Below are 14,827 nucleotides of genomic sequence, written 5' to 3'. Positions count from 1 at the left end.
ACTTTTTAGATGCTGACCTCATAACAAGCTCAGACCCAGTGGAGGCAACAAAGAGGGAGTCAAAGGACACTCAACCAGTCAAGAAGGTGCGTACATGTAGTGTGATAATGAGATTCCCACAGCAGCAATAGTATTGTACCTTAACATGCATGGATGCTGTCTCATGTGTTAAGCCGTAACTACACATCCGTTTGAGTGTGCCTATAATTATGTACTTCCTTTAGCAGAAAGTGTTGCTTGTTCTCGTTCTGTTGTAGAATTTCCACTAATGATATTCACGTCTGTGACAAAATTTCCACCAAAGTTCCCCTGTACAGACACACAGGGAACAGATTAAGCACAAAGATGCTGAGCTGGTCAGGAGAGACGCAATCATTCAACAGCAGAGAAATGCACCATTATAATTATTATTACAGAGCTATAGTAGAAGCTTTGATCTCTTATAATCGTACTGTACATTCTATTAGACTGGTGGGCGTGGCCTCTTAAGCTAATTAGAGAAAGTGATTTAGTGTGCATGCTACAAGTAACACTCGCTTGTTAGTAGACACTATCCTAATTACACTCATTCATTATTCAGGGTCCCCCTCCCAGAGAGTTGAGACCTCCACTCACTCTGAAATGGAGAAGAGGAAAAGACATGCCAATTAAGATGAGCACCACGGTACAGAGTGCTGTTATCAGTGACACGGTGTATGTTGGTGGAGGTAGTCCAGACAATGATTGTGACAGGTGTACAGTGATGAAGCTCGAGCAAGATGAATGGACCAAACTACCACAGTACACTGCCTATTGGTTCGCTATGACATCACTCGCTAATCAACTAGTGCTGGTGGGAGGATGTGAATCAAGAAACAACAAACCCACCAATCAACTTGCAGTGTTAGTGTCAGGGGAATGGACTCACCCGTACCCACCAATGAACATTGCTCGTCATTCCTCAACAGCTGTCTCCTTCAACAACCACATCATTGTAGCTGGTGGGCGTGATGATAAAAGACGTACCACCTCCTCTGTGGAGGTGTTGGACGTGGCATTAAGAAGATGGTACATTGCTCAGTCACTACCTAACCCACGATCATCACTGAAATCGACTCTCATAGGAAACACCCTCTACCTAATGGGAGGGTTCGATCACACTGAGGTAACCAAGACAGTGCACCACGTCGACCTCAATGAACTCATTGCAAAGGCCCTTTCCAACCTGGACACACCCACTCTCTGGCAGACTTTACAAGAAGTACCACTCAAGTTCTCAGCTCCTCTCAGTATTGGGAGGTCACTATTAGCCGTTGGTGGATGGGGCGACAGAGCCAACCTAAGTTCATCGATCCACCTCTACCAGCCTGACACCAGGAGGTGGGTGAAAGTAGAAGACCTGCCTACTGCACGATACCGCTGCACATGCTCAGTACTTCCTAGTGGAGAGGTCATTGTAGCCGGAGGACAGACAATAATTAATTTGTTTACAGATGTGTACATGTATACTAAATTTCAAACTGTTGATTTCTTCTCTATAAGTGCTAATTAGTTATTTTCTTACTTGCAATTGTGTGATGAGTTTATAACGATATTGATATTCTTTTTATCATGTTTATCATATAATTATAGTTATTATGATGACATGAAGTGGTACATACATAATTACATTGCCAGAAAATAGTACAAAAACAGACAAAATAATATTTAACAGTCTCATAACAAGTTCAGGTCCTTGGTTGGGGTCTTGTCTGAGGGTAGGGTGGACGCCTTCTCCCAGAATACAAAGTCTATCTCCTCTTCCGAGTCAGACAGTGAGGGGTGGGGCTCAGGAACTGAGGGGGTAAAGAGTCACATGGTCATAGTCACACTGAGTGGCAAGTTTACGTGAGGCCCCTCTCTTTCTTAGCAGCATAGTAGGCCTAAAGGTGTGTGTGGGGGGGGGGGGGTCGTACATGATTGTACATTGCACACCTTCAAATAGGACACACTATAGCTGACCTTGAATGACTTTAAGGGACTCTACAAAGTATGACACAAATGCATTTTCCAGCTAATGTACTCTGTACCTCTACCTCCATTCTCAGTGCCACTTCTTGTCTCCTCAACACTTGGCCAGACCGAAAATTTGCCGCATAAGTGGAGGCCGGAAAAGATGAGGGGTGGAAAAATCAAACAATAATACAGAAGACAAATCGATCAGTCAATCTACAATTAGAACTAGAGCATTGAAGTGCCACCCTCGGCTGTTGACATAAATAATAAAGATCTATAGAAACCAGAGGAGTGTTATACAATAGTATATATGATCTGGCTAAGCAGCAAGTAATGGGAGCAATAAAATAAAACTAGACTAGAGGCTGAAACTTTTGAGAACGAGTTTTAGTAGAATCATAACACTAATAGTATCTTATTGCACTAGATTATAATCTTACTTCAAGATATACAGTGAAACAGTATAGCTGTACTCTAGAGGTGGCATAGGTCCGCTATGGAGTCCATTAATTAACCTGACTGTATTCTATAATAATCTCTATAGAGTGACTAGAATAAGAAAAGCTTCACTACAACTCTACACACTAACTGACGTGACACAACTCACTAGTCGAGCCACTTTGATTTCTTGCTCTTGGACTTAAACAGAGCCGAGTCAGCACTCATCCTGTGCAACAGAGAAACATTATTATTAATCAACTAACATTGTTAGTACAAATACACAGTGTTAGTATGTATTAGCCTTTGATTGCATGAACACTAATTATCCGCTCATGCAAGCGTGTAATCAGAGACTAATTGCTTGAGCTGCACTGCACCTGTCGAACCTCCTCTGGATACACAGTGTTAGCATGTATTAGCATACATTGATAGAGGCGGTCAAGAAAGCGAAAAACCTGGCTGCTTCATTTCACAGTATCAATAGCTTGCCGTTCGAATGTCCTTGGTGCCGAAGAGCGTCAAGTGTGAATGAATTCGAAGGTGATATGATTGAGGCAAATTGCCCGAAGTGTGAGCATAAATTCAGGCCTACAAATAATGACCTTGCGAAGAGTCTGTACCTTAGAAATGTTTAATTTAATTTAACTGTCTCTTAGTATAAATTAATAGTCCTGTTTAGTTTTTTTCAAGTGTGTATAATAATTAGTTGTGTAAATAGATTATAGACTTTAACTTCCTGTTCTGTTTGTTATTGTATGTGCATGCATGCATTTGTTGGTTAGATTAGAAATTAGATTATGCGGTTATTTCCTGTGGTTAACTTTAGTTTTTGTTATTTTTGTGTAGTTGTTCTTTGTTCCTTTGCGCCTATAATTTATATAGCTATAGAGGGCCTGTTCCAGGTGGCTCTCTTGTGTATGGGAGCCTCTAGCTGCTCCACTGCCTTTTGAATCGTGCATTTGTTCTCGCTCATTTATCAGTTATTGGTCAACTGCATAAACTAGCGACGTAGCAGACGATACACAAATAATTATTATCTTGCAGCAGATTATGGCTTTAAATTTCATGCATGTCTGCAGTAGCTAAAGCTTTAATTGGTGATATTCATGAAGCTAGAAGTCAGTGGTGGTATAAATACAATTGACACATTGTGAATGTCCTGTAACTGATGAGAAGGAGCACCCCATTTAAGAATTCATAGAGGAATTTGTATGAAACAGCTCTATACACTATTACAGACACGTTCTATAAATATGTCAGTAATCTCTCTAACGTACTCTTTCGTGTATTAACTGTACTGTTCTCTCTCTGTATAAATCATTATACTATCAGGTCTCAGATTAGTATTAGCTTATAGCTATTTTTTGTTGACCTCTGGATGCACAAATTTGTTGATATAAAAAAAATATAAAAAAAAGTATATATAGTCTACTGTTTTCATCATTATGTCAATCCGATCATTATGAGATGGTCCTATAGGACTATATAGTATTGTTATGCATGCATGTGCATGATGCTGTACAAAACAATTATTGTTAGCCCCAACTGCTTGGGCTAGACGCCCACAAGAAGACCCATGTGCTGAGTGCCATTTGTACATGTATAAATGCATGCTTGAGGTTACGTAGCGCATGAGCATATAGCGAGTGCATCCTCATGCACACATTATTGCTATAGCTATAAAAGTGTGATTTTAGTAGCCTTGATTGGCCATGTTTAAGCGGCCTTGAATCAAGCCCATGTGTTTGTTATTATGACCGCTTTACAAACACTACAAGATGACCCTTTACCTAATCTGCTCCAATAGTGAGAGCTACTCCTCTTTGTACTCATTTCTCTCCCTCAGCACACGGGCCACCACCAGCCTCGACACACGTATGTCCTCCTTATATATATGGCCTCTATCACTCACACTCAACTATAGGGACACCACACAACACATGTACTGGTATACAATATGTACGTACTTACATTATGAATACTAGAATAATCGTAAGAGTCAGTTAAAGTGATACCTTTTGTGGAGAGTGAGAGCTGCTGAGCTTTGACACTCTCCAGGAACTTGTCAAAGTCCTCCTCGTCCTGAGTCAGTGTTCTGTAGCCAGGATAAACAACACATGGACACATTCAAACTGGTAGTGTGATGAAGGGTCTGGTACACGTACTGTACAATGTCATGTACAAATATTGTGAGCTAGTGTTCTCAATTAACACACGTTTCCCTGTACACACCTAAACTGCATACATTGAAGCATACCTTGTATACAAGTGCATGTACATACAGACTAGTAAGCATGCTAGGTTCCCATTCTCTGTACTGTATATACATTCAATAGTACACAGTCAACTCATTGCACTGCATAACTACACATTATACACACGTACCTTGTTCTTGATGAAGGTTCTTCATTGGATCAGCACAGTTTTCATGTTCAGTGGCTAATGGTTAGCGCATGCGCAAGCAGTCTATACTACCAGGCCAATTTTCGAGGAAGTGCGGCTTGAGATGGAGGCTAACTGCACATAATTATAATGGGCCTATAATAATTTATTATAGCTTTGTTCACAACATTTTTTTTTTCTAGAGACAAACAATTCAGGTTCAATAAGACACAAATATCATGTATAAAAACTATGTATACATAATAATACTGACAATGTAGCTATAGTAAGTGAAGGGGAGATTACTAAAAAACACACGTTAAAACTAGAACAGTATAAACAGTCCACAATTATAATATACTGTACACTACTGTTGAGAGGATTGGTCCACCGTTTCCATAGACATTGAATCTTGCCCGGGGCTACCAGCACTTCAGTTGCTTGTGAGCACATTCTGAGCCAGAATCAGAGTGTTGAGCAGACTAGCAGCAGCCGCAGCAGAGAGACCACCACCACCACCCCCACCACCGCCATTGTTGTTGGCTTGTGACAGCATGGAGGATTTCGGTACAGGGGTGGATGGAGAAGTGGTCGTGCTCGCAATGGAAGATAGAGTTTGTACGAGTGAGCTTAAGAGTGGTGTGTTTGGATTAGAGGCTCCAGTCGGCAGCGATGATTGTAAGAGGGGAGATAATTATGACGAAGCTGACAAGTGCATAGGTTGTGCTTGCAAAGGTGCCAGACTGTCTTGTCCAGTACCGTTCCCTTGCTGTACACATACTGCAGTCAGGGAAACATGACGTGACGGTGAGACATGTACGTAGAGATAAAAAAAAACATGCTTAGCTATTAAAAAATAGCATAAATTATTAATTTTATGTACAACTAACTACATGTGTTATATACGATGAACTCTGCTGGATTCTATGCTACTAGTAACTAACATAACACTGTGCTCTACACTAATGCATGCTTAGCAATAATATTAGGAAATTTAGGCTTAAAAAAAACCAAGTTAGTAGATATTTCGATGGCTTTCAATAGTACTTTAGTACACACACTCACAGACACACACACTCACCCCGACAATGGAACCAGTAGTTGCGTCTTTCTTCTGACAAGCAAGCACTATCTGAGCCAGTACCTTGATGAGCTCGTTGATCCTGCCCCGACGCTCACGCTCAACTGGGCGTGGGAAGAACAACAACAACTGGTAATTATCGTGTTTAGGGCATGTACAATGAAGCTGAACCAATTGGCAAAATGAATGAACCTTGACCTCACACACACACACACACACGTACACTTACTGTACAGTATAAATCAAGGCGTACTTAATTATTAAGACGTTTACAGCATGGATAGATAGCCTCTACACAACAAATAAGTTATTAGTTATGCCTCTAGGCTTAGCCGCACGAGGGATACGGTAAAGCTGACTGTGTGTGTGTGTGTGTGTCTGTTCCAGGTGTAACTGCTCAATGGTTTGCAATGCGACGAAAACTAACAGTTTCTTGGATTTTGATTCGTGGATTAGCGAACTAAAGCTTGTTTCTCGAGTTATGGCTAGTTTAACCATAGATACTGTACACTCCGTGGATGTGAAACACTTCCGCCCACTACCAAAAGTCCTGAAACACTCATTGCAACGGATGACACGGACCCAGTATCCGGAATTCCCTATAGCATACGGAATCTACTGCATGGATACAATAATAACAGTAACTACGTGTGAGTGATAGGATAACTGAAGCTCCCAGTCCAAGTTCTTCCAGTGCTAACTGATTCTCTGCGCAGGGAGAGCCAAGAGAGATGTTCATGAATGAAAGTGGAAATGCAGAAATCATATTGGAACCTGATCTAGCTACATGTACACTGCTGACTTAATTTTTGTGATGACATTGTATATATAGCACAGCATGTATGCACACAAAATATTATATAGGCAGGCATCCATGCATGGAGATAGACTTAGTAATAGACAACTAAATGGACAACTAAAACTGATTTAAAGTTGAAGGAGGATTCTTCTTCGTCTTATCGCTACTTGTGCTCGTACACTTGTTTGTTAGTCTTGCATCAGGGAATAATTATGCTCCTTTCCGCTTCCTTTGGTGATAGAGCATTACCTAAATTAAAAAAGTATGTTAGTAATAATAATTTACTCAGGCCGCTGTTGTACGATCATGTATGCATTATCATCATACAGTAATAATAATTTACTCAGGCCGCTGTTGTACGATCATGTATGCATTATCATCATACAGTACATTTGTATGAGTAAACATGTTCACCACAAAAAGACACGCTTTCCTGAAATAACAAAACATTTACTGAGGGTCAAAATAGATTCTCCTGGTATAAGGACATCTATATTATTGAATGACCACATCATTTAAGTGATGGAGCTTTTTGTTGGCAAGATCGCCTAACCACAAGATAGGTACTGTTGAACACCTATTTTTGACCTATCATTCAGTTTGCTGCTAGCCTTATACATTTCCTTAAGTGCTGAACACATTCTCCCAGTACTTCACTTCATAGACTAACAGGAAAGCAAAGCGAAATGTTCCAAACATAAACCCAACCAAAGATCGCCTAACCACAAACTTGTCACCTAGTAAGTTACAGACAAAAATGAGCTCCAAAAGGCTATCCACTAATAATGTAGGCTCAATATACATGCTCTATGATAGACTTACCTCCCACCTACGAGTACAGCAAGCCTTCTCCTCAACTGAAGCCACAAGTGCGCAGCTGTGCAAGAAAAACAACACTAAAAGTGTCCATTTCTGCAGCTGGGTGCCGTTGCAGTGAGTGAACACGAATACTCCGTAATCTACCCGTATACTACCTACGTTTCACATCCACGGAGTGTACAATATCTATGGTTTAACTCACATTGAAGGCTGTTGCAGTCTCTTCAGAATCTTTTATAGCATCATCTGTCCGCACAAACTTTCTATTCAACATATGAGCTAGCCTTGCACTAAAGCGCTAGTTTTTTTGTTAGCTACAGGACTCAGAAAATACCTGTTAAAACAGCTAGCTAGCATGCAGTAGCCATTGTGAAATTGATCTCTTTGGACACACCCTTTAATTATTCCTGTGGATGTAATGCGCATGCGCGCTCATTCCCCACGTGATATCCAAGATCCAGATCCTCCTGGCAGAATCACATATTTCTTGAGGGCCTGGTAAGCCACAAAACACTACTATATAACAATATAGATAACAATATGCATGTACACAAGTCTTTTCTTCTTAGATATTATAATTATACACTGAACTACAGATCCTGGAAGAATCAATTTTCTTCTTTCTTGAGGTCCTGGTATTAAAGCCACATAATACAACAATAGATGCATGTAATAAGTCTTTTCTTCTCAGTGACTTTATATAGATAAGCTAACTTTATGAAATAATTAGTAAAATTATGCACTATAATTAATTGAAAACAAAATCTTCTTCTTTGTTGCTTCCTAGATCCTTGAGGTCCTGGTATAAGCAGCCACAAAACACAACAATGATACCATTATACAATTGAATAGATGCAAGTCAGTTTTAGACAGATTATTTTATACACTTTTTCCTCTTCTATACTTCCTCTTCTATACTTTTGAGCGAAAATAAATCATGGCGAGAGGCATTAGCACAGCGCCAGCTTGAACACTAGTTTTAGAAGTGGCAGATTTGATGTTAAAGCTTCGTAACTGTACTTTGTGGGAAATGCTTCTATTTGATTATGACCACGTACGTACATGTACATCTGTTGTACACTAACTTTCAGTATTGAATTTGCAGCACCTTCATTGTGTGTAGCCTTCCTCTGAGCTTCCCTGTTGGCGGCCATATCCCCAGACCTGCAAACCAACCACCATAATAACAACACTCCTCACAGTTACCGTATTACTAGAATGTTTTGCAAGCATATGCAAATTTTGGGAGGGTTGATCAATTCGCTACAATAAAATCGCAAAACCTAAAGTGATTATAAATACACACGATTATTGCCAGAACGCAATAGTTAGCACAATCGCAAAGGATCAACTTTGTTGCTGATTGGCAAAGGTTTTTCACGAGCAAAATATTCTAGTGATACGGTATGTAGCAAGAATGATGCTTTCCCTAACACACACTTTCATACATGTTATGCAGAGGTAGGCAATCACATGAACTGTGTACTCACAACTGCATTTGAAAGATGGAGTCGGCCGTGTGATAATCCATAGTTGATATCCCGCTCATCTTGGGTGCTATAGGTCGACTCATTGCATGCAGTATCTCAGCACTACTGGATGGTGGGATCATCACATACAGAGGACCTAAACACACACAACAACATAGTAAAAACTGACTATTATTTATAACTTTTTCCAGCACCACTTCCAAGAAACCTCAAACATTAGCAATAATACTCATGGTTCTACATGTAATTAGTACGTACAAGCACTTGGGAATCGTCACACTGATAAATTTGGCCTCCATTACTCACCATTTTGGCCAAACTCTGAACCAGATGAGGTGCTCCTAGTGATGAGGAACTGAGATGAGGGGGTGGTCTGTCCACCTTGCTGCATCTGGATGAGGGCGTGGCCTATAGCGTTGAGGGTGGAGCCATCCTCAGAGGTCATGTCAGAGGGCAAACCATCATCGCTAGTGAGCGTGTGGATCTCCTACGTGAGTGGGCGGGAACAACAAGTGTGTGTGTGTGTGTGTGTGTGTGTGTGTGTGAGTGTGTGTGTTCGTTATTTGGGAGGTAGTTACCATCATGCAAATTCTAACCAATACGAAAGCGAACGAAAACGAAACGTCCTAGGAGACCTTGTTTTTAAGTGCTAGCTTTTATATGTTACTTGGAACTGTGTGTGTGTGTTACCTGGGTAGGTATCATGCACAAGGCCAAAGTTAACTACACATTAATATTAACATGTACCTTGTTCTTGATGAAGGTTCCTCAGTAGTCCCTGTCCATGGACTCATGTCTTCAACCTCCACCAATACAGACAAATAGTTTGACCACTTGCTCAGAGCTTCAAAACTGACTGAATCCATGTGGTTTATCACGTGACAAGATATTGTTTATTCTGCAGAGGAAAAATGGCATGTCTTGTAATTGTACAACTGTCAAACTGAACTGTTACACTGCACTGTGAGTGGAAGATACTGCACTGACTGCACTACTAGCACTGTAGCCTCTGGATTATTATCAGTAAGTGCAGACAGTACTGTTTTTACTGTATGTACATGATTTAGTTTGCACACACCAAATATTATTTTATCACATAATTCTGATAACCATAATTATTCTACAGGAGATGTCCGACTATCTCACAATAGCAGATCTAAAGAGATTGTATCTCGTCACGTTTGATGCTCGAATTAAGTGGCGAAAAATCTTGCTTATTCTTGATGTACCCCAGGCTACAATCCACAGCATTGGGAAAGATTGGAGCAACAATCCTGTTGACTGCTATCGTGAGGGTTTGATTAAATGGCTTAATGAAGGAGGGAAGAGCTGGAAAGAGATGGTGGAGGCTTTGTCAAGTCCCATCGTGAGTGAAGTTCACATAGCCCAGACCATCAAAAGAGATCATCTACAGTCTACTGGTCCAAGCAATCCTACTGATATGAAGTCAGAGGGTAAGTACAGGAATGCATATTTCACACATGATGCTTAAGTTTGTTAGCTGCTATAACATCACCCCTCCCCCCCCCCACACACACACACACACACACTCTATAGTTAACCAAAATTGTCAGAAGATTAACGACGATTTGACCGTTTTCTTAGACGAGCCTCTCGGTAAAGGTGCATTTGGAGCAGTCTTCAAAGGCAGCTACAAGGGCAAGATTTATGCGGTCCAACTTTTAATTTATGAGGCTATAGAAATGCATACAGGTTTCCCAGCCGGCAAAAGTGAAGAAGCTAGTAAAGCATTTGATCGTGAGTGTGTGTTTCTCGAGTCACTCCAGCACCCAAACGTTGTTCTGTATTTGTCAACTGCCAAGCACCCCAAATCATGTGGTACAATGCTTGTTGTTGAGCTGATGGATTGCAATCTGAGATCCTACTTATCTGGCCTTGGTGAAGAGTCCCTCACTAGCGAATGTGAAATTAGCCTCTCCAAAGACATGGCTTGTGGTTTGGCCTACATTCACAGCAAGCAGATTATCCACCGTGACCTCTGTGGTGATAACATCTTGCTGAAGCTTACACAGCTAGTGCCTATCGCAAAGATATCCGACTTTGGCATGTCACGATTATACGATCCCTCCAAGCTTAGCCACACCCTCACAGCCATTGGTCACCGTATGGGGTATCTACCTGTCGAGGCTATTCGATTGGACAAGGATAATTACGATAATAGCTTGGATGTGTTCTCTCTTGGGGCGATTATGATGCAGATTGTTTGCAAGCTGAAGACGATCAAATCTGTGGAAGATCGATCATTCCATGTTGCCCAGATACCTCACACACACAGGTTGAGGAAGCTTATCGACAGTTGTTTGCAAGAAGACATGAGGAGGAGACCATCTGCCAGGGACATCTGTGAGTCAATGATAAGTATATTATGTGTTTTACGTTTCAGCTAACTGTAACCCTAACGAAAAAATCATATCCGTCTATTAATGTTGGTATCGATTTTCTTTTTAGATGCTGACCTGACAACAAGCTCGGACCCAGTGGAGGCAACAAAGAGGGAGTCAAAGGACACTCAACCAGTCAAGAAGGTGCGTACATGTAGTGTGTGAATGAGATTCCCACAGCAACAATAGTATTGTACCTTAACATGCATGGATGCTGTCTCATGTGTTAAGCCGTAACTACACATCCGTTTGAGTGTGCCTATAATTATGTACTTCCTTTAGCGGAAATTGTTGATTGTTCTCGTTTTGTTGTAGAATTTCCACTAATGATATTCACGTCTGTGTTTAATTTCCACCAACGTTCCCCTGTACAGGCGCACAGGGAACAGATAGAGCACAAAGATGCTGAGCTGGTCAGGAGAGACGCCATCATTCAACAGCAGAGACAGGTGAGACAAAATGCACCATTATATTATTGCAGAGCTATAGTAGAAGCTTTGATCTCTTATAATCGTACTGTACATTCTATTAGACTGGTGGGCGTGGCCTCTTAAGCTAATTAGAGAAAGTGATTTAGTGTGCATGCAATTATTGCTACAAGTAACACTCGCTTGTTAGTAGACACTATCCTAATTACACTCATTCATTATTCAGGGTCCCCCTCCCAGAGAGTTGAGACCTCCACTCACTCTGAAATGGAGAAGAGGAAAAGACATGCCAATCGAGATGGGTGACTCGGTTCAGAGTGTTGTTATCGGTGACACGGTGTATGTTGGTGCATACAATGATCGTGACAGGTGTACAGTGATGAAGCTCGAGCAAGATCAATGGACCAAACTACCAGAGTACACTGCCAAGTGGTTCGCTATGACACCACTCGCTAATCGACTAGTGCTGGTGGGAGGAAATGATCCAAGAAAAAACAAACCCACCAATCAACTAGCAGTGTTTGAGTCAGGGGAATGGACTCACCCGTACCCACCAATGAACATTGCTCGTATTTTCTCAACAGCTGTCTCCTTCAGCAACCACATCATTGTAGCTGGTGGGCGTGATGATAAAGGACGTACCTCGTCTGTGGAGGTGTTGGACGTGGCATCAAGAAGATGGTACATTGCTCAATCACTACCTAACCCACGATCAGAACTTAAATCGACTCTCATAGGAAACACCCTCTACCTAATGTCTGCAACCAAGACAGTGTACCACGTCGACCTCAATGAACTCGTTGCAAAAGCCGTTTCCAACCTGGACACACCCACTCTCTGGCAGACCTTACAGGAAGTACCACTCTTGTATTCAGCTCCTCTCAGTATTGGGAGGTCACTATTAGCCGTTGGTGGATGGGACGGAAACAACCCAAGTTTATCGATCCACCTCTACCAGCCTGACACCAGGAGGTGGGTGAAAGTGGGAGACCTGCCTACTGCACGATACAACTGCACATGCTCAGTACTTCCTAGTGGAGATGTCATTGTAGCTGGAGGAAAGACAGCATTTACTATTATTCGAACTGTTGATTTCTTCTGTTTAAGTGCTAATTAGTTATTTTGTTAAATTAAATTTGTTTTTCTTTTCAATAAATTATGAATTTTTTATGTTCTAATTAAGTTGCAACAGACTTTTATCGCATATAATTATAGTTATTATGATGACATGAAGTGGTACATACATAATTACATTGCCAGAAAATAGTACAAAAACAGACAAAATAATATTTAACAGTCTCATAACAAGTTCAGGTCCTTGGTTGGGGTCTTGTCCGAGGGTAGGGTGGACGCCTTCTCCCAGAATCCAAAGTCTATCTCCTCTTCCGAGTCAGACAGTGAGGGGTGGGGCTCGGGAACTGAGGGGTTAAAGAGTCACATGATCATAGTCACACCAAGTGGCCAGTTTACGTGAGGCCCCTCTCTTTCTTAGCAGCATAGTAGGCCTAAAGGTGTGTGTGTGTGGGGGGGGGGGGTACATGATTGTACATTGCACACCTTCAAATAGGACACACTATAGCTGACCTTGAATGACTTTAAGGGACTCTACAAAGTATGACACAAATGCATTTTCTAGCTAATGTACTCTGTACTCTGTACCTCTACCTCCATTCTCAGTGCCTCTTCTTGTCTCCTCAACACTTGGCCGGGCTGAAAAATGGCCGCATAACTGGGGGCCATAAAAGATGAGGGGTGGAAAAATCAAACAATAGTACAGAAGACAAATCAATCAGTCAATCTACAATTAGAACTAGAGCACTGAAGTGCTACCCTCGGCTGTTGACATAAATAATAAAGATCTATAGAAACCAGAGGAGTGTTATACAATAGTATATAATTATGATCTGGCTAAGCAGCAAGTAACGGGAGCAATAAAATAAAACTAGACTATAGGCTGAAACTTTTGAGAACGAGTTTTAGTAGAATCATAACACTAATAGTATCTTATTGCACTAGATTATAATCTTACTTCAAGATATACAGTGAAACAGTATAGCTGTACTCTAGAGGTGGCATAGGTCCGCTATGGAGTCCATTAATTAACCTGACTGTATTCTATAATAATCTCTATAGAGTGACTAGAATAAGAAAAGCTTCACTACAACTCTACACACTAACTGACGTGACACAACTCACTAGTCGAGCCACTTTGATTTCTTGCTCTTGGACTTAAACAGAGCCGAGTCAGCACTCATCCTGTGCAACAGAGAAACATTATTATTAATCAACTAACATTGTTAGTACAAATACAATAAAATCGGAGGTTCGCAACACAAGATGACTACACAAGTCAACAAAGCTCTCAGAAAGAGACCTACAATGTGTGTAGTTGTCTGACATGCTATCACTCACTTCTCCAGCATTAGTTTCTCATTGTTTATAATGATCTGATCTACTCCAGGTGCGTTGCTACCGCTGGTTGCTAGGTGGAGCTCCGCTAGTAAGCTCTCCTCATTGGGGTTAAAGTCCACCTCATCTGGTTGACACAAATCCTCAGGTCTAGAAGGGAGAAAACATGTGAACAGTACTTACTACGAACTATGGCCAAGGCAATAATAACTGTACACACACAAGCACAATACTGCACATGTAGCCAAGGCAATATATGGCTTTAGTTACTAGTAGCCCAGAATCCAGCAATCTGATTGGTCAGTACAGGGTTTATATTTCTCATATAAACCTGTAATTTTCATGTTCACAACAACCATTCATTATCAATTTTTGTGTTTTTCAAACATATTTTTTGTATAATTATTGTATTATAAAAAACAATGAGAAGTAACTGTTTTGTTTTGGTAATGACAAAAAATTATAATGTTCAGTCGCTGTTAATACGTTGGTTGTTGGATGTAGGCATATAGAGAGATCGATGGTATAACGTTGCAGGCACTAAAGTTAAAGTTTGGAGGCATAAATTGACAGCAGTTGGTTTGTGAGTTTTGTTGCACTGC

At 40.9% G+C, this 14,827-nt stretch overlaps 3 protein-coding genes across 19 annotated transcripts in view; 1 reads left to right on the top strand and 2 right to left on the bottom strand.

The window, feature by feature from the left end:
* LOC135352078 (uncharacterized) overlaps positions 1–13,043 on the top strand; it is a 46,416-nt gene extending 33,373 nt beyond the window's left edge. For 2 of the 7 annotated variants that reach the window (XM_064551218.1, XM_064551219.1), the window contains exon 7: positions 12,043–13,043. In XM_064551218.1, the coding sequence (XP_064407288.1) occupies positions 12,043–12,933 (891 nt within the window). In that variant the 3' untranslated portion in view covers positions 12,934–13,043. Of the gene's footprint in view, positions 1–9; positions 87–317; positions 357–580; positions 1,621–9,882; positions 10,010–10,112; positions 10,441–10,543; positions 11,351–11,455; positions 11,533–11,762; positions 11,838–12,042 lie in introns of those variants that run through there. The other 5 variants (XM_064551221.1, XM_064551220.1, XM_064551216.1 and 2 more) reach the window with 5 other exon arrangements.
* Positions 1–14,827, bottom strand: part of LOC135352059 (uncharacterized) — a gene marked incomplete in the record, with an annotated part of 851,949 nt that overhangs the window by 747,661 nt on the left and 89,461 nt on the right.
* On the bottom strand, positions 1,558–9,886 carry LOC135352139 (upstream stimulatory factor 1-like). Of its 11 annotated transcripts, none has more exons than XM_064551321.1 (11): positions 9,734–9,886; positions 9,293–9,473; positions 8,987–9,122; positions 8,605–8,660; positions 5,879–5,982; positions 4,801–5,577; positions 4,431–4,510; positions 4,206–4,333; positions 2,049–2,641; positions 1,867–1,901; positions 1,558–1,814 (listed from the first exon to the last, which is right to left on the bottom strand). In XM_064551321.1, the coding sequence occupies exons 2-6, from the start codon at positions 9,429–9,431 to the stop codon at positions 5,428–5,430; spliced, it is 585 nt and encodes a 194-aa protein (XP_064407391.1). In that variant the 5' UTR covers positions 9,432–9,473; positions 9,734–9,886; the 3' UTR covers positions 1,558–1,814; positions 1,867–1,901; positions 2,049–2,641; positions 4,206–4,333; positions 4,431–4,510; positions 4,801–5,427. The 11 variants fall into 11 exon arrangements, with proteins under 11 accessions (XP_064407391.1, XP_064407392.1, XP_064407397.1 ...); XM_064551322.1 differs by having other exon boundaries at positions 2,055–2,641; XM_064551327.1 differs by adding an exon at positions 7,500–7,554 and having other exon boundaries at positions 1,558–1,901; positions 5,879–6,926; positions 7,699–8,660; positions 9,734–9,884.

Source organism: Halichondria panicea, chromosome 1 (genome assembly GCF_963675165.1).
Source record: "Halichondria panicea chromosome 1, odHalPani1.1, whole genome shotgun sequence".
NCBI classification, from domain to species: domain Eukaryota; kingdom Metazoa; phylum Porifera; class Demospongiae; order Suberitida; family Halichondriidae; genus Halichondria; species Halichondria panicea.
The sequence above is the reverse complement of the archived record's forward strand: the minus strand, read 5'-3'. Positions and strand labels throughout refer to the sequence as shown.

Coding starts and splice junctions, on each gene's coding strand:
- LOC135352139 (XM_064551317.1), bottom strand. CDS start 9,431: ATGACCTCTGAGGATGGCTCCACCCTCAACGCTATAGGCCACGCCCTC. Junction 8,661..8,986: donor TCCATCTTTCAAATGCAGTT/GTGAGTACACAG, acceptor GTTGGTTTGCAG/GTCTGGGGATATGGCCGCCA. Junction 5,983..8,604: donor GAAGGCTACACACAATGAAG/GTGCTGCAAATT, acceptor TCCCACGCCCAG/TTGAGCGTGAGCGTCGGGGC.